The sequence below is a fragment of the Schistocerca piceifrons genome, chromosome 5, assembly GCF_021461385.2.
Source record: "Schistocerca piceifrons isolate TAMUIC-IGC-003096 chromosome 5, iqSchPice1.1, whole genome shotgun sequence".
Classification (NCBI taxonomy): domain Eukaryota; kingdom Metazoa; phylum Arthropoda; class Insecta; order Orthoptera; family Acrididae; genus Schistocerca; species Schistocerca piceifrons.
In genome coordinates this window covers 603,435,836-603,456,162 of record NC_060142.1, presented here as the reverse complement: position 1 = coordinate 603,456,162, position 20,327 = coordinate 603,435,836, and the positions used below count along the sequence as shown (strand labels likewise).

The 20,327-nt window shown below is 40.9% G+C and overlaps 1 protein-coding gene across 1 annotated transcript in view; it reads right to left on the bottom strand.

Annotated features, from left to right (window-relative positions):
* The window catches only part of LOC124799161 (odorant receptor 49a-like), an 86,184-nt gene that overhangs the window by 15,586 nt on the left and 50,271 nt on the right, over nt 1-20,327 (bottom strand). Inside the window, exon 3 of the mRNA XM_047262700.1 lies at nt 10,334-10,608. Coding sequence (XP_047118656.1) covers nt 10,334-10,608 — 275 coding nt within the window. The remainder of the gene's footprint in view (nt 1-10,333; nt 10,609-20,327) is intronic.

Below are 20,327 nucleotides of genomic sequence, written 5' to 3'. Positions count from 1 at the left end.
AATCACTTGGGGGCAAGGTCTGGGTTGCTCGCTCTCTTCGTTTCAGGTTGGTAGAAGTGAACCCAGCTTTCGTCCCCAGCAACGATTCTTGCAAGGAAGACATCACCTTCTTGTTCCAAGCGCCGAAGAAGATCTTCATAAGCATCAATAAGTCGTTCTCTCATTTCAGGAATCAGCTGCTGTGGCACCCATCTTGTAGAAACTTTGTGAAACTGGAGCACATCATGCACAATGTTGTCCTTCAATATGGCTTCAACTGCTGCAATTTTCCGTGGAGTTACAACTTGTTGTGCCAGACGTGGACGAGGAGCACCTTCCACTGAAGTCACACCATTTGCGAACTTCCTATTCCATTCATAGACTTGCCGCTATGACAAACGTGCATCACCGTACTGAACCTTCATTCGTCGATGAATTTCAATAGATTTCACACCTTAACTACGCAAAAACCGAATGACAGATCTCTGTTCTTCCCTGGTGCAAGTCGCAAGTGGGGCGGCCATCTTTATACTGATCCTGCGACGGAATATGTGCCTCTGCACTGTGCGACCACCTACAGGCCATTCTGCTCGCTGTTTGTAGCACGCTTACCAACTTACAGGATAACGGTGCTAAATTTCGATTTGTTATTACAAATTTAAGGTTTTCATTTGACTCATCCTCGTATTTGAACCATGGAAAACGATGCAAACTCGTTCAGTAAGCACCTTAACAAACAGCATAACTGTCCGTGTCAGGCACATGGCCTCTACAACTGGATAAATGTCGTTCCTACGCCTTTGCGTAACCATCTTTGGTGATAAGCTTGCATTGTGACGCTGAGTGCATTAAGATGCAACCTGTTCATCTTCCGTTAGGTCATTGTGTCTTTCCTCGTCGCGTGCAGACTTTGAAGTTACTTCCTTAAAAATGCCAGTCGTATCAATATTTAACACTAATTAGAGTAAATATTATCCATTACTCTCAAATATGTAGCTTATTAAATTCCTTTCCTTTCCAGTTTTTCCTAGCAATTCATAGTATTAATTTCTCCATTGCTCTCCGAGGCACCATTAGGTTTTAAAAGGCTTTCTTAACAATAGCTTATGTCTCAGTGACATAGCTCCACACAAGCTGTAGCCGGCCGGAGTGGCCATGCGGTTCTAGGCGCTACAGTCTGGAGCCGAGCGACAGCTCCGGTTGCAGGTTCGAATTCTGCCTCGGGCATGGATGTGTGTGATGTCCTTAGGTTAGTTAGGTTTAATTAGTTCTAAGTTCTAGGCAACTGATGACCTCAGCAGTTGAGTCACATAGTGCTCAGAGCCATTTGACCCACACATGCTGTAGACTATCTTTTTCAGGTACATGAGATACATTTTGGTAAACTCTGTTTAGTTTTATGAAAAGTATCTCCGTTATTTCTCATTATATTTTTTTCTACTGAAAAGCAGCAAGCAATTTGGCTTCTCTCTGTTCATCCTACATGATAATTAATTCAACGGAAGGGACGCAGGATCCAACAATAAAAGCTTCAGAAAGTAAATGTGACTGGAATGACTGTATATGCTGACTTCTTATCTTAAGTAGTATTTTTACATGTAACCTGATGCTGAGTATATTACTAGTTTACTGAGAGAGCTTGAGAACTGCATACATAAAAGCCTCATCAAACGCGATTTTGGGCACGGCAGAAAAAATATGGGCCTTTTTATGCAACTAAGACACAGGCACTCGTGGAAATAGTGCCAGCCATGTCACAGGTGGAGAGCGAAGCATTGTCAGGCTAGAAGTTCCGTACCCAGGCACCTCCCTGGCAGCCCGCATCTATTGTTCGATTTTATGGGATGTTTCCAGTCTGGCCAGCTGATCCGACAGCTGTAGGATGGAAGAAAGAACGCGTCAGCGAGAGACTGGAGCATTGCCTTTACGAAGAACAGAGCCTTCAGTTGTCCAAAAACTTGTAGCTGGTACAGAATTAGGGCATATTCTTGGGCACAGCTGTTTAACTGCCCCGAGACCTGAGAAGCGAGGCTACCATTTGCATTTGAAACTGATATACGATAAGATTCATGTGACATCATGAGAGCAGATCACGTAGAGGGAATTTTTCTTAGAACAGAGCGATTGATAGAAAAGTCATTTGTCTGTTTTAACATTTTACTGAAGAGGCAATTACAGTATCTGTGTAGTGTTTAATATTGTAATAGGATATGATTTTGTTCTGAATATGTTGTCAAGGACTGTGGAGATTCTCGAACGAGGAGTTGGGATGGGCTACGATAACAGACCAGGAGGACGGGCAGTTAGTGGGCACCACACTAGAGGTGGAAATGGCCAAGATCGTCCCGTTATAGTGGGCTAATCGCTTTCAATGTTGACAGGGGCATTAATTAAGGACTCCTTGATTAGAAGAGAGTCGGCTGGAGTCTCCTAGGGGAAGAGAGGGGACAGAGAAAAATGTATGGCTCCCACTCAAATCGTGGTCGTACTACAATCAGGGACAACAGAGCTGTTGATGTCTACTAGGGATGTTAGTGCCCGTGTCCTGGCTATTGGTCGTTTTGGTGCTGTGCCGTATGCAATGATCATTTTTGCCTACAGAAATAATCACGTAAAGGATACCCCTCCTCCCCCCCCCCCCCACATTACATCAATGCAGACACACATTCCCTCCATATGAAAGATTTACAAGGTAGTCTAGCTGTACCTCAACACAGTACTATGCTAAAACGGACACCACTGATTTTCATATTTCTGTTCTCCTAGTAAGAATACCGCAACTGCTGTCTGCCATCACTCTCGGTATTTCTCTATGTATCAAGATCAATTTATAATGCACATATATGCCTGAAGCGAAGAACGAAAATCTGTACCAATGCCAGGAGTCGAATCTGCATCTCTGGATCACTAGGTAATTTAGTTATGTCATTTTCCAAAGATCATTTTTACGATTATTTTATCGATATGATGTGGAACAAGTCAGATTACAAGCTACATATATACACACATGAATAGTGCTAATATAAATATTATTACATATTTAGTTATACACATGCAACTACATTTAGAGGTATAATTTCTTTTTTACCAGTTCTGAATCAGAAACTCGTCTATGGAATAGAAGGAGTTGTCCTAAAGAAATCATTTTGAGCTAGATTTAAAACTTGATCTGCTACCTGCCAGACACTTTATGTTGTTGGGCAAATGATCAAAGATTTTTGTTGCTGGACAATGTACTCCTTTTTGAACACGTGACAGCTTCAATAACGAATAGAAAAGGTCATTTTTCCCTCTAGTGTTGTACATATGAGCATCACTGTTCTTGGTGAATTGAGATGGATTATTTGTAACGAATTTCATTAGCAAATAAATGTACTCTGATGGTGCAGTTAAAATACGTAATTCCTTGAATAGGTGCATACACGACGTCCTTGGGTGAACACCACTAATTATTCTCACTGCTCTCTTTTGTACAATCAATACATTATATCTAAGTGGTGAGTTACCACAGAAAACTATTCCATAAGACATTATTATATGGAAATATGCAAAGTACATAGGAGGCTGATCTGTTTATTACCAAGACGAGCTATTATACGAAGAGTGAAAGAAGCAAATCTTAATTGTTTGAGAAGCTCACAAATATGCTTCTTCCAGTTCAAGTTGCCATCAATGTGAACACCCATAAATTTGGAGAAGTCCACCCAGTTACCTAAACCCTGTTCATAAGCTACATCAATTGTCAGTATGACTATTCAGTGTACAGAACTGGGTATAGTGAGTTTTTTTCAAAATTAATGGAGAGTCCATTTTCTGAAAACCACTTAATAATTCTTTGAAAAACATCCTTAAAAATATCTTCAGCAGATATTTCTCGAATCGGATTTATTATAAACTCGTGTCATCTGCAAAAAGTGATAGTTCTGCTTGCTGAACGTTAAGTGAGAGGTCATTCACATGAATAAGGAACAGCAGAGGACGCAAAATTGAACCCTGTGGGACTCCCTTTGTGATAACTCCCCATTCACTAGAATTTACCACCCTCCTAACATTATTTGTGTTATTCAGCACAACTTTTAGCTTTCTGTTCGTTAAGTATGATTCAAACCAGCTGTGTGTATAGCCTTCAATTCGACAAAACATGAGTTTTTCCCTCCTCAAACCAAAACCCCCTTCATGACTCAGTCCACTTGGTACCCCATAAACTGAAATAGCATTGCAGAGCCTCTGCAACTCTATTACATTAGCATCTGGGGGTCAAATGAAACCGAATTTTTAATTCTCAAGAAAGTATAGCATGCAATTTCTTTTACAAATTCCATGACCCACTTAAAGCATAGGTACATTTTGGCCATTATCACATTAGAATAATTACAAATCACGTTATCACAGATAAAGTCATTTGAATTATTTGAAGCAGTCCTTGTTGTGTCTTATTGTTTTTCATTTCTTACCTCTGTATTATTCAAAGGAAGAATCGTATCAGTATAAAAACCTCTATGTTTTCTGCAGTACATGTATTTTCTGTATATTCTTTGACATAACTATATGGATCCACTTTCTAAGCACTTGATATGAGTGCACCTTCAGTCTTTCAATATTTTATCCTGTCATGTAGTGAACTGACAAGGAACTGCACTTTCTGATGGGTAGAGTAACAAAAATAATTGTTATAATTTAATTTCAACTCTGTTCTTGATAAAGTTGTGAATGATATATGACCACCTGGAAAAGAAATCATGCTTCGATTTGTGTACATTCAGTAATTGTCAAGGATTGCCTTCAGTATCCAGGACAGTGTTAAATGTGAATGTATTACAGTAGTTTCCTTGTCATTTAATGTGTTTTCCTTTAGTTGCTTGATCCTTATCCACATGATGGGGTTGGGAAGGATTCCATTTATGTACTTTCTTGGCTGCCATTGACGTTGTTTGTCACATAGATCAGCTTGATTTTTCTCATTGAATACAGTCTGTCGTTGCCTTTAAATTTTGCTTGTTTTTGCGTCAATTTCATTCTTAAGAGGACCACCTTCGGCGTAAAATTTTGATACAAGCAAGTTGTTATGAAAAGTTTCAAGACATTTTGCTTCTCTCTCTTTATTTTTAATGATAATTAAGTCCACAAGCTGTGACATAGTCGCGTATAATAACAGTGATCCAATGCTGACAAATGTTTTCTATTCCAGTCCTTGTTCACGATATCAATTCTTTTGACGATGACCAGTTTCAGTCATAATGATCATCCTCAGATCTCTTCTACACCATGTCCTAAAGTGATAACGCCGTAATGGCATCGTCAAAACATATAAATATACTCAGCACAGCATCATCACATAGATCTAAAATAAGGTGTAAAATAGGCAACACCTTATTTTGTGTAGAATAGGCAACACCTTATTTTTGATCAATGTGACGATGCTGTGCTGAGTATATTTATATGTTTTGACGATGCCATTACGGCCTTATCACTTTAGGACATAGTGTAGAAAAGATATGAGGATAGTCGTTACTGACTGAAACCGGTCATCGTCAAAAGAATTGATATTGTGATCAAAGACTGAAATAAAAAAAAATTGATAATTAATTCAACCAGAGGATAATCAGGAGGCAGGACCTACAATAATAGCCTTGAAGAGAATATATCACTGGAATGACTGTATGAGCTGACTTGTTGGCAACCTCTTGACTTAATTATGGTTTTCACATTTAACCTTGTGCTGGATTTATGCGTTCCTTGTCTAAGCGAGCTTGGGACTCATACCCACTGTTGACTCAACATAGATGACGTAACATCCTGCAGAAAAGAACCAGGCCTTGGTATTCAGCTACCACAAAAGTGTTCACAGAAACAGAGCCAGGCCATGCCACATTTAGAGCAGAAGGGTTTTCATGGCGAAAATTGCGTCTCTGGGAGGCTTCCTTCCAGACCACAGTTATTTTTCAGTTTTATGTCATGTTTTTACTCCGTCTGGCTGAGCGGAGAGCTGTTGGATTGGAGAAGGAACACATATCAGCATGAGGCCAGATAACTGCCTGTGCTCAGAGTAGTGTGTAAGCAGACATGAATTTCCGGCTTTCCAAAAACCGTGAAGATGTCACAGAACTACCAGCTAACCGCAGGTTAAGTTCTTTAACTTTCCCAGTATATGTGAAGCGAGGCTAGTTGCTGGACGTAAAAACGCCCATTGCTAAAATTTATTTGACGTCATGAAGACAAATCACATGGAGGGAAGTTTCTCAGAGAAGTCATAGCAGTTTTTTAACGTACACGTCCTTGGCAAGGTGTATTGCTGAAGAAACAGTTACTCCACTGGTGGGCAAAGAGTACTTCTAAAATGAATGGTCATTATGTTTTGTTTGTGGGAAGGAAAGAGCAGGCTGCTCGAGACGGACAGACAAGAGGGAACTTCAGCGCAGGTTGTGGTGCAGAGCACATTTCGTCTGGGTTCAGCCTCGCCTGCAGCAAAGGATTTGCAGTCGTAAATTCGAGTCTGTAATAGCGCAACCCTACCATCACACATCAGAGAGCTAGAGATGAAGGGAGCACTCTCCTCATGTTTCAGATATATTAGGAAGAATAGTAATAGCAGAACGGCACAGTGGTACAATCCCTCGTTACAAATCTGAGCATTGCAAGTTCATTGTTACATGTTCATCTGTGGTTTGGTTACACGTTTCTTCCAATTTAACATTCCTCCCTGTAATCGAGCAATAGGAAATTCGTCAGTTATTTCAGAGCATGAGGTGCTTTTATGTGTGGTATTTGAATCTGTCGTAGTAACTTTAGCGACATGAAGATTCACATCATTTGAAGCTCGTGGTACATTTTCTGTATTTTAACTTTGTCAGATAATCATATTCATTTCTGTATTAGCGCTTTGTTCGAATGAATTTATGTGTCCATTCAATCTCATTTCTGTTAGCACCTTAATTGTTTTCAGTTTTGGTATTAGGCCTATTCCTTCACAGCTAGGGCCTTAACCTTTGACTACAACAAGTATTCCACTTGCGTACATTTATACAGCTTGGGTCTAAAAGATGTGACGGTCTCGTAATTAATTTTCTCATTCATGTTATTACGGTAAATTTCATTTTAAGTTGATAACGATCATAGTCCGACAATATTTACGGAATACAACAAACGCCCAGAGTTATATTCAAAGCTCACACATATATGAACTTGTAAGCAACACTTGTCAGTAAGTATTCATAGGTCGAACTCATATGGCCTTTAAAAGAAGATATTCGAGACACCTAAGAATTTAAAAAGAAACCATCACTCATCTGGAAGTGAGAACAGAAGGAAACTTGTACACTCAGAAGGCACTAGCAGAGAGAAAACGTATTTAAAATTATTACACTACACTGTGAAATGCCACAATATCTGACGTGTTGAAGGAATGCAGGCAACCTAAATAGTTAAGAAAACACATATATACACAGACACACAGAAAGAAAGGGAAAATGAAGGGAAGGTGTGAAAAAAAGTAAACAAATACCAGATTCCGAACCAAACTCACGTAAGATCAGGTTATAACACTGCAACAGCGTTATTACGTAGCTTGTACAAACAAATACCAAGTTTGGCTTATTACGTACTACGCCCCGACAGAACAAAGTAGTCCTGTCACGGAAAAGCCATGTATAACACTACCGTATACTGCTGTACCATAACCTTAAAGTTGGAGACTGGTTGTGAAATAAAACTAGCTTATTAAAGCAATTATGGTATTTAGTAACTGAGCAGTGTTACCCTCTGAGAGGAATTTGGTTATGTTGACCGTGTTGTACCTAACGGAAGTGTTATCGGAAATGAAAGTCAGAATTACGTAAATATTCAAACAGTAACAAGTAATGTTTTACCTAGCTACACTGTTTAAAGAATAAGGAAAACGGTCGCCAGCCTAATTAGGCAAGAGAAAGATTAACGTTCTTGTTTAAGAAAGTAGGTATGAATAACTTTAACGGACAAACACGACCTATACCTGGCCACACGCGAGAGCAATGAACTCTGACACATACATATGTTTACGTTAAGGTTGGAACTAACAACTAGAGCAGCACAAACTATTTGCAAAATATAACAGATTACGAAACACACTATTACTTTCAGGGTTTATTCAAACTGAATGGTCTTTATAACATTACTATTAATATTCACTGCAGAATCATTAATTGGACATACGTTAAGTCTCTCTCAGTTATATACTTTACTATTTAAAATGAAAGTTTATTGGAATCCTCTAACAGGTTGCTTCTCACTATCTTTTGAATAAAGATATTATGGTTTTCATAAATGGTAATCTTTCTGTTACTTGTTACCTAGCATTAGCACAATAGACAAACTGTTGATCCTGTTATACTATTAATATTCACTTCCAATACACAAGAGATACAAGCACTTAGCAATCATGAACATATAATTTTCTACTATTGCAGTTTTCCACTTTTACTACAGTGAAACACAATGTTAACAAATTTGCAAGAAACTAACTCACCTTTTAGAGCTTCACTACAGGCAGCAATGTGATCATTTACTAAGGAAAACTTTGTAAACCTCAGTTTTAAGAGGTTTTAATCCTTAAAAGAAGCTACAAATTGTCTTTATTACCACAGTCTTCTACTTGCAAGTAAATTATTAAATAGGAGACTTTGAAACTCCACAAAACTTTAAATTAGACTGTTTCCATCCCTGGGAGACTTTCACAAGACTACATTTACTACCTCCCACAATTTCATCAGATCCACAGTAAATCTGAATATTCCCTTCTTACCAAATATCAAACAACATTATTTAATGTTCCGAGGCTTTCATTTTTTCCACAAACTAGAACACTCGGTAATCATAGTTTAAATGGAGAGGAACCTGAAAGGTGTTGTGATAAGGGAAAATCAAGGTAGGTACATGAATTCAGTTATAAGTTACCTTATATTGGGGCACACTAACACATCCAATAAGCTGATCCTTCATTGTACATTATTATAGCATTCCGTTACAGTGATTGCGCAATGTAGTGGCAACTGCATGTTGGTCGGTGGATTTGCAGGCAGAATTGCTGGACTCTGTCCCTTCTTGGTGGCGATGATGGATACCAATTCCAGAATCGTTCCAGCTATTTATTCATCCATCCGAGGCATTGGAAAGTGGCAGAAAAAGCCTCTCTCGGAACCAGCACAATATACAACTTTAACATGGCAGTGCACAGTTTGGTAGCTCGTCCCCGACTGACTCTTGGTTTCACCTTTTCTACCTAGCCAACCACAATTTGCGCGCGCTACACAGTTCCGTTCCCGACGGGAACCACCACACGTTGTATATACTAAAGAACTAAGAAACCTAAGTGAAGGTTAGCAGTTTACATAACAGAAAACCCAACATTTTAAATAAAATATATCATTTGCACATATAGGTAGTTCTAAACAAAATTATTTAAACAAATTCCAAATATATACAGTAAGTCTTGTTCCCTCCAAATGGGACAAAGAATTTAAATGAGATATATACTACATTGCATAGGATCAAATCATGAGATCCAAAGTTTTTACAAAGAAAGGAGTATACAACTTTGTGTTATCGATTCTATCAAACACGTTTACAGAAGCTCAACGATGTAACATTAAATAAAACCAAAAGGCAAAATAAATCAGTAGAGCATTAGAGCTATGGTGTTACAAGGTGAACGCAAATTGGAACTGGCCGCACATTTGCACTGTGTTTTGGCAACGCTGATAAGTGTTTCTTTATAAAAGAATTGCTGCCTGATAGATATAGCGTTGGTGTGTGCTTCTCAGCACCTCATGGAAGTGCAAATGAAAAAGGGATTGCTAAAAATAAATTTAAATAATCGTAAATTTTAGTCGCAAAATCTCTCCTCACAACAAAATTTCTGTTGCCTTGTAAAGCGATTTGTTAAACCGGCAACGTAATTCACATTAAAAGCATTTAGCTACAGGTGCCAAGCTACCAGTATCCGATAATGTAGAGAGGGTCGTGAATAAACATATAACGTAAAACTAAGATAATGACAGCGACCAACAAAAACTGTTTGTAGGTCTAGTTTTCGTAATTTAGTTATGACTTTACACATTCACATTTTCCAGGTGTGAATAAAGAGAACATACTGATGATGGGACATAAGTGCTGAAATATGTTTGTGTCGTAAGGAAGAAAGGCAGTGTTTTGCATAACAGGTGGACCTCTATCCAGTAAGTAAAATTTGCATTTATATCATTACAAAGTGTGTACAAATACTTGTGATTCGGCTCCCAGTATGGGGCTGCGATAGATCACACAATAAAAGCAAAACGAATATTTTAAAAGTATCTCCGTTTACAGACACTAGTGACTATACCTAATGATCTCCTGGTGGTAGCGAATGCAGCGTCGCAGCTGATCGCGGAGGTCGTCTTTATTCGGAGTGGGCTTCTCGGCGATCTTACCGAGGTACCCGTGCTCGCAGCTGCCACCCGCATCGCTGCAGCACTGGGCGCCAACTCGCTGCAGGTGACAGCACAGAATCTCCAGGTGGCTGCACAGCTGCATGACGACGTTCACGCAGATTAGATCTGTCGCTCCAGACGTCCACGCCATGAACAGGGTGCACGTAAACTGGTACACGTACGTCACCTGCAACAGCAAATCCGTAGACGTCTTTCCGTTAGAGCAGTAGAAAATTATTCAAAAGAAAATGATCACGTAAGGTTAGAAGTCACACACTGGGGGTTCCGTACAGTCTTAAATATGTACACAGTCAATGCATACAGTCCACGAAACGAGAATCTTGAAGGGTTTTGCCTGTTATCGACAATGATACAGGCAACATATCAGTCCCAGGGATTCTAAGACGTACAAGAATGTTTTAATTTCTAATTTGATGCTAGATAACAAAAACGGAAAGATATCTACATTTTTGAGGGTATTTTTGTTCTGTCATCGCAACTACAAAAAAGCGTGATATTTTTCACCAGACTCGTTTCGCTTTATAGACGTAAAGCATCATCAGTAGTCTGTAATTAAATTATTTACGTTTTGATTTGCTTTTAGATCGAAATACAGTTCGTTAATAATATGTTGATATGTACTTACAGTGATTTTGGCTTGATTTCTCATTTACATCGGGAGATGCCTTCTGCTAGCACATCGTTGCTTATCTGCGTTGGGCACTGATAATTTTGCTCTAATAATTAGTTGTTCTGCAGCACTAAGCATTTTATATGTTTTCCACAACACACTTTAATGCACACCACTGTATTCTGTTTGTTTTCGTATTTCTAAGCACGTGCTGCAGTTTGTGTTTTGTAGTGTGCCAACATCATATTTCAACTTCTTTGTCTCCTACCTACAACCTTTTTTATTTATTTACTAATGTAAGTGTGTAATTCTATTTAATTATGTTCTTGTGTATTCAACTACTGTGTGATAGTAGGGAAGGAGTAGTGAAGCAGGAATTTTTTTTTTCAGTATAGGGGAGGGCGAAACCACGAAACCAGGATGAATGGACATAAGTGTATAGCAGTGTGATGGAGTGTTAGTTACGGCAAAAGGTGTGGGGCTAGAAGTGAAATGAAACTGTGAGTATGTGGGGGAGGGGGCGTTGTGAAAGAATGGGATGGAGTGAAGGATGGAAGAGGCTCTTTTCATTTTCATGTAATTTCATCTATTACGTCATATAGAGTCTCGTTTCCAATATTTATTTGGTCCGAGCATTCGTTCTTGGTCGTTCAGTCTCATTATTCCCTCTTGGCTCTTGTACTTACTGTAAATTAACTTTCTGCCTCTATAGCGTATTCCTATTTTACTTTGTCAAACGCCTTGTCCAGGTCGAAAAATCCTATAAAGTATCTTGATTTTTCTTTAGTACAGACAGTTCCTTAGTGTAGACATCAAATGAAGGGCTTATTTCAATAGTGGTACAAGTCGAATTTTGTTCATTTTGAGATACAGTGACCTAAGGTTAAATGAGCAATGAATAATCTGCAATTGAGATACCAGAAATATTCAAGCATATGGCTTCTTGCTAGAGATGAACCTTTCTTTCTGTTTGTTTGGATCATTAATTTCAGAAGCGTTATCGGCAGAAAAGTGGCGGTAATGGACTTGTACCACTATTGAAATAAGCCCTTCATATGTTGAAGGCACAGTTGCGCGGTATGGATACGCATTGTGAATAACGGGGCAAGCGGTGTGGACAGTGGCATGACGCCATCGTAGCGTCCTTTGAAAATGTACACCGTGTGTTCAAAAGTACGCTACTACCTCTGTGTGGTATAGCACCCAAACGAGTAAATATCTTCACACCAAATCAGCTGCCGGCCGCTTTCACCGAGCGGTTCTAAGCGCTTCAGTCGGGAACCGCGCGACCGCTGCAGTCGCAGGTTCGAATCCTGCCACAGGCATGGATGTGTGTGATGTCCTTGGGTTAGTTAGGTTTAAGTAGTTCTAAGTTCTAGGGGACTGATGACCTCAGATGTTAAGTCCCATAGTGCTCAGAGCCATTTGAACCATTTTTAACCAAATCAGCTTATCTGACAGACCAATTTACAACATTTTGTTTGTTTGCGTTTCTGGTTATCGTGTGAGTGGAGCATAACGGCAACTGTTCAAGAAAAGCTCGCTGTTTGGAATGATTTATTCAGACCAAATCGGACACGCAAGTCCCAAGCTACTTCGAAACACGCTAAAGGAAGTATCCGTCGATGAAGATATCGATACGCCGGTGGTACAGGAATTTTATGTAGACAGGAAGCCTTGTTGTCAAACATCATTCTGGGCGACTTGGAACGATGTAGCCGACGCAGAACGGATAGGGTTGGCTTTCCAGCGTTCATTGCATATCTGGCACTGGGTCACTTCGAAACATTTGCAGATGTATCCACGTCGATTTCAACTGTTGCACACACTGCAATTCGCTGTGGAGATCCTCACCGTTTAGAGAAGAATGCATATTACCTTAACAATCTAGCATTTAGACGAAGCAAAATTCCACGTGTGTGTAAGGTATCAAGGTCACCCACACAGTAACTTGTAGAAGGGGGGGGGGGGAGGGGGGGTGGCTCCAGACCTTGAAAATGGTATATTTTTAATATTTTGGAAGGCGAACGGCGACTTCAGAACTTCAGATCTGATCATGTCGCAAACCTGTGTAATACTGGCTTTTAAATCTTTTCTTGAAATAGAAACATCTGAATACGCTATATTTTCTCATTTCCTTGAGAGCTAGGGGCGGGCTCTGGGGGGGGGGGGGGGGAGTGGAGAGGGGGTATTCGGCTCCCCTTGCCTACAGATGTAGGCGCCCTTCCAAGGTAACCAAACGCTATGTTCGTATCTGGGGCACGACCAAACCACGTACTGTGGAGCCAAAGAGGTTAACCTACGTTGATGTGAGATGTTTGCGTTACCACAACCGGCTGGCCCGGAATACACAGTCGTTTTCCAGCAATTTGGGGCACTGCCACATTGAGCTCAGAGTTTGCGCAATGTCCTAGACCAGATGTTTCCAGATAGCTGGACTGGCAGTTGTGGTCAGATTCCCTAGGTCGACTGACTATGCTCGAGTGGACTGCTTTTTATGGAAGTGTTTCAAGGACAGAACTTGTCAGACGTCTGTCAGCAAAATCAATGATTTAAAGAACCGAATAGTTGCTGCAGTTGCCACGGTTAATGCGAACATGTTACGTCGAGGGTGGGTAGAGCTCGAATACAAACTTGATTATAAGCGAGTCATCAAAGACGCACATGTAGAAATTGACTGAATGGTATAAAACCTATGTGATACACTGTCTCAGGCCAAGTCTGAAAGCTATAGAACATTAAAGTTATACCGTACCTTTTGAGACACCAATTAAGTGAGATGGTAATCAATAGTCTGAAAAGCCTTGTAAGAGTGTTGCAGGGTAGATTGTGCTGAGAAATAATCGTTAAGAAAATATTTCGGTACTTTGCGCCGTTTCCGAGCATTGAAGTTAGCCAATCAGGCCGCTGAGTCGCCAAACGTGTTCTTCGTTTTCCTTCCTAACACCGAACAAGACGGTGACCAAAATAGGGGACCAAAAAAGGCTGAGAAGTCTCCTGCGGCATCATCTATGCTGTGAGAACTACTGAATCTTATTGCATCCGATGGATCTGTTGAATTCTGGTGCTAAACGGCCTGATCGGCTAACTTCAACGGTAATCAACTCCGAAACGGCGCAACAAACCAATTTTTTTTCTTAGTAGCTATTTCCCAGCACAACCTACCATTCAGCACGTTTGAAAGCTTTTTAGACTGTTTCTGACCCTCCTGTATATCGACGGGCAAAGTAAGCTTGAGGTAGACGGCGAAAAAGAAACAGAGAGGGAATGACAACGCATAGGGGAGGAAGTCACAGATTTACCAGGTAAACAGTTATGATTCAGGAGGCAGATTAGGAATGATTAACACGGAAGAATAATATAGAGACAACAGGAATGGAATAATGTGCGTTTCTAGTCTCGTGAACAAGTATATTTTTGAATAATGGAGGTAAAGCCTATGAAATCTGGTAATGAACAGTTGATGTGATAACTCAAGTGAAATTAGAAAGAGAAACCAAGTGACAGCCAATAGACCTTACATTTTTTTAATCGAATGCTATGATACGTAATTTCAGTGTGGATAGAAATAATGCAGCTCAATGGCACACCGTGTCAGCTATTGGCAACCTCTTACTTTACAACACATTTCCCCAGACGAAGTGCAGTTCAGAAAAGTAGTCAGGTGTCATCAAAATCAATGTCAGACCAGCCAATAAGACATTCCATTACATACAGCCTTTAAGAACTTATCATACAGCGACGTTAGAGCTAGTAGCATCTTAAGCATGAAGAAACCTGTGTAGGTATTTATATTTGGTAACGATTCTATGATTCAGAAAGGTGAAAAATTCAGAGTAAATCGACAGGAGCAGAACATTAAAACTTCTAACTAAATTTTCATTATTTGAACAGTGAGATATTCCGAGAAATTACACATGTAGACATTTAGACCAGTATGAAGTATATGAGGATACTAACAGTACCAGTACTGTTTGAAAATATAAACAATGTGTTTTGTGTGATGAGATCATAAATGAGATACGCGTTCTAGTCACGTAAACGGCGTTGAACAGTGCTCAACTTGAATAAACTGCATTTAGAAGTATGAGTAGTTATATAGTGTAATATTTAAAGGATGTTTGTGGGACTAATTATGTTGGGAACAAAAGAGTGTGTACATAGGAAGAGAATGCATGTAAGTAGACAAGAAAGTAAAGACAGAGATACTTTCGATTGTTTGTGGGACATTTAAATTAACAGTTATGAGAACGAGACAGTAAATTACATGACAGGAAAAAGAATGAGGAGGATGAGGTACGTTTAGAAGAACGGAATATTAAAAAAAGTTACTGTAGTTCTCGAGAAATGTAGGAGCGGAATTCGACGAAACAGGTAAGCGTGACGTGACAAAGTCAACGCGGCACACAGAACACGACACGTGGAGGAACACCTCAACAGGAAAAACGGACAGCACAAGTTTCGTGTAACATATCAACAGAGCAGCATATATTAGAATCGCGCGACGGGCTCGGCTCGGGTGGGCACAAAAAAGACACCCATTAGGCGCAACAGAAAATGAAGAGAAAAAACCAAATGTAGCCGCCAGAACGAATGCCAGAGACAGTAGCAAGGACGGGGTGGAGAAGCGCAACGAAAGCGGACCCGGAGGACTATGGCCTTTCGATATTGCGGGGGGAATGATGACTCACGCGAAATACTTGCAGTGGGCGTTACGCACGAAACACAGGCGACGGTGCAAGTGGATACGACCGCAGAAGCGGAAAAAAGAGAGCACTGAAGGAGGTGAGACGATGCGAGGTACGCAGCTGGCGGAGCGGGCGCACGTGCAGTTAACCCGACAGGAGACCAGCGGCGGTGAACACGCAGAAGACGGCCTCCAGCCCTTATTTTTACGATACTCTGACCTACAGAGCCAGCTGGAGACACGCACAGGAATTGCACGGCGAATACTGGAGTACAGCCAGGCCATTTACATTTACTGTTCCAACTAATGACGGGTATCAAACAGGGTGAAGAACAAAAACAAATAATAATAAAAATGGACGGCTACCAGAGGGACTACGTAAGGAAGAAAAGCGAATAATTTCCTCGAGAACAAAACTCAGTGATGAATAATACAGATAAATGAAAAATGAAATAACAGGCACGCAATAGGAACAGAATAAAAGACTTAACAGCCATGAGGGATAGATTACGAAGTTAAGAGTCATAGTGGAGCTTTGCATTGCCGAATTACAACAGACACAAATTGACAGCAGAGTAAAAAGAGTGAGAAATACGTAAAGAGAAATAGAAAAAATATGTTACAGAAGGAGGTGATGGTTGAGAAGGAAAATTTAAAATTAACCCAGCGTGAAGATAAATTAGGAGGAGAAAACTTCGAGAATTGCACTTGGCACATGTTGATACCAAAATCGTAGCTGGCGTAAATACAAAGGACAATCAGAAAAAGACATCAAATGAAGAGTGGATGAGACGATGTGAACACGGATGATGTAGAAAGGAGTGTAATTTCTGTTCTGGCGTAACCACAAGCGACGGAACGAAGAGGAAGAACGCAGGACCAGAGAAGGCGGTTAGGAAACGTCAGTCAATAGCCCGCTGACAAGGATCGTGCCGCGGCGGGAACGGCCTCTGCAAGAAGTGAATATAAGCCCGCTCCTGCCAACCTCGGCCCGACATTAGTGGACAGTTGTAGACTGGCACTCGCAGAACAGATTGTAGCGATCCGTATCAAATGCTTACTTGGACTTTGTCTATAGCGAAGATTATTACTGTTTGCATGTCACTCGCGACACCGATGTAACTCCAAAGTTAAGTATTGTCTATCTGCTATATAGGAATAATGGTTCAAATGGCTCTGAACACTATGCGACTTAACTTCTGAGGTCATCAGTCGCCTAGAACTTAGAACTAATTAAACCTAACTAACCTAAGGACATCACACACATCCATGCCCGAGGCAGGATTCGAACCTGCGACCGTAGCGGTCGCCCGGTTCCAGACTGCAGCGCCTAGAACCGCACGGCCACTCCGGCCGGCTATAGGAATAATACTACTAATGTTACTTGCTTCAATTGTTGTGTATCATTCCGAGAATGCAGAATTCCTTAGACACCCTATACGAGACTAGTGTGCGAGACCCAACAACTGCTGACGAGGATGGGATGCTGGTACTACTTGCGTCCATTTCTGTCAGTGTATGTGGATTTGTGGCTGCCACTATTCCAAACTGATTTTAGAGTCTAAAGATATAGACTGCCGCTGTAATTCTTCTGATTTACGAATTGTTCTTGATATTCAGTGAAAACTATTGAATCCAGCTACCTTATTTCTAACGTATCTCTGTAGTTACCTGTTGGCTAGCCGGCCGGAGTGGCCGTGCGGTTCTAGGCGCTACAGTCTGGAGCCAAGCGACCGCTACGGTCGCAGGTTCGAATCCTACCTTGGGCATGGATGTGTGTGATGTCCTTAGGTTAGATAGGTTTAATTAGTTCTAAGTTCTAGACGACTGATGACCTCAGAAGTTATGTCGCATAGTGCTCAGAGCCATTTGAAACATTTGAACCTGTTGGCTAGTACCACAAGCTCGAGCTGTTTACTAAATTGTTTGCATCTACAAAAATTTGTAGTATGTTAATTTTTATTAAATAATTGACCGGTTGTCTCTGTGTTACAGGATAAGTGTTTGTATCTCTTGTTAACTGTGATCTTGTTGAAGATGCCTGGGTATCATGACGAAATTTTTAAAGAAGGTTTCTACAGTAGTACTGCGGTAGCGGCAACCGCCGTCTTATGTTAGTAGAGAAGGAGGGATTATTCATACTGGTGTCGCCTCTGCCACCGCCTCATCATAAATTTGAACCACCGTTGTCAGTCATTTTGGCTGCTTCGATGGTAATGGCTTTTGATAATTACTGGCAACAGCCGATGGTCGATATTTGTGACATGAGCATTTGATCATATGTTTTGCTGTTGCTAATGAATTCATTTTGATTCATTTCATATTCTTTACAAAAAGGAAGTGATTTTATACTGTTGCCCTTTTGAGGTGTTTGCCATGAGTTGGTTATTGAAATTTAGTCTTTCAGTTAATGGTATTCTTGGATGTTTGCTTTTAAAAAATTAATTCATTAGTGTTTTTAGAAATGTTAATAGATTCATTATGGCTTTGAATCTTTAAATTCAACACCAGCTCCCTACCGCATTTCAGTTTGCAGAATACAGACTTTCAGTGGATTGGTCACAAACCCAATGACCAGCCTATACTGAAGCATGGTCCGGTTCAGTGACAATGGAAGATTGCACAGATTAAATTAAATCATACTATTTCATATTAATATCGCCCAACCATTCTAGACAATTTTCGACTTAGCTAACCTTGGAATAGGGGTAGTATAGCGGTTGAATTTTTAGGCTTCAATTAATTCTGCGATACTGCAAGAAGGCGAATATTGGCGGAGGCTAGCCAGCGATTAGCTTCAAATTCAGTCCATGGTTACTCGCCATGGAAGGACAGAAGAGGGCCCACCGTTTGCGCTGAATTTCCGCCAAAGTATGAGAACAAACCTTTGAGCTGGGGCCTCTGACCACTACGCAGGGGTACCAACGCTAACAGCCATCGTCCATCTTATTGTCGACAGAATCGTATTGTGCTGAGGGCTCCTCGTGAGAGATGGTACGAAGAGGCAGTTTTTACTAGTGGACTGAGTGAAACTGATATGAACAATTACAACGGTCGTTTCTCCGGCGCCAACGGCCACATTGGCATCGGCAATCAAATTTAGCATACAGTCCCCCGTCGCGGTCGTTCCACTGCCGAGATGACAGTAACTAAGTTCTATCAGTATCTACATTCAGCGGCGTTGGCGGTTATCCCGATTATCGTTTGGCAAGCCATAGACTGGGAGCTATTTGAAATGATTACTGAGTAACTGTACGAAGCGCCCTGCCCGGGCTCCGTTACCTTTCCTGCCGATAATCAACGGTCTCCGTGGTTTCTCTCCTCACACTCTCGCATAGTTCAGCGTCTGGACCAAGCTAATTCATGGTTTTCCTGTCGATTAAATGTTTTCTATGTGTTATTGTTGACCTGCAGCAAGAAGAGTCAGGAACTGCTTTTTTATAAATGTACGGCCGTACTTTTAAATCAGGCTAACTCATCTTCCCGTTGTGTGCTACTGCAAGTGCAATATACTATGATTTTACCAGAACAGTTGCATCTTTTCTGATCTGTAGTTTCGCCGTTGTTCTGTTCATTAGTTCAAGTAACTGTCAAATGAACCTGTGCTAGAAGAAAGAGAGTTCGATGCCAGCTAAGATCAGGACAGCAGCCGATGGGTAAGTCGAAGACAGATCTCACCGCATGCATGCAATGGAGAATTTGTCTATTCCAGTAATCACCTTTATTAAAGTTCACTAATTATCATGCCATCGTCTCCAGCAGACTACTAACGGTCCTAGTTCATACCGAAAAAAATAAAATGGTTCAAACGGCTCTGAGCACTATGGCACTTAACTGCTGAGGTCATCAGTCCCCTAGAACTTAGAACTACGTAAAACTTACTAACCTAAGGACATCACATACATCCAAGCCCGAGGCAGGATTCGAACCTGCGACCGTAGCGGTCTCGCGGTTCCAGACTGTAGCACCTAGAACCGCCCGGCCACCCCGGCCGGCTAATTCATACTGACTCTAGAAGATTTCGCTAATGGTTGTTAAAGGGTCACGAATTGCAATAACAAGAGTGAATTGCTTACACCGGAAAGTCAAAAAAATTCAAAGGCCTCTGAGCACTATGGGACTTAACATCTCAGGTCATTAGTCCCCTAGACTTAGAACTACTTAAACCTAACTAAGCTAAGGACAGCAAACAAATCCATGCCCGAGGCAGGATTCGACCCTGCGACCGTAGCAGCTGCGTGGTTCCGGACTGAAGCACCTAGAACCACTCGGCCACAACGACCGCCACCGGAAAGTCGTTTCGCATAGCAGCAAGGGAATTTCCGCCCGTGGAATCATGAAAATTGTGATTCAAGAATTCGAAGGAATACATATGAAAAGGAACAGAGATGGATTCAGACGGGGTAACAAATCGCAGCGATGGCCCAAAAGGGTTTTACGAAAGGGTAACATAGAAACCTCACAACCTGCTCCAAGTAGTGGAAGGGTAATGACGATATTTAGGAAACCGTTCAAGGAAACAGGAAATGTACCAACAAATATAATTTCCAGTGGAACGGTAATGAAAATACACTCCTGGAAATTGAAA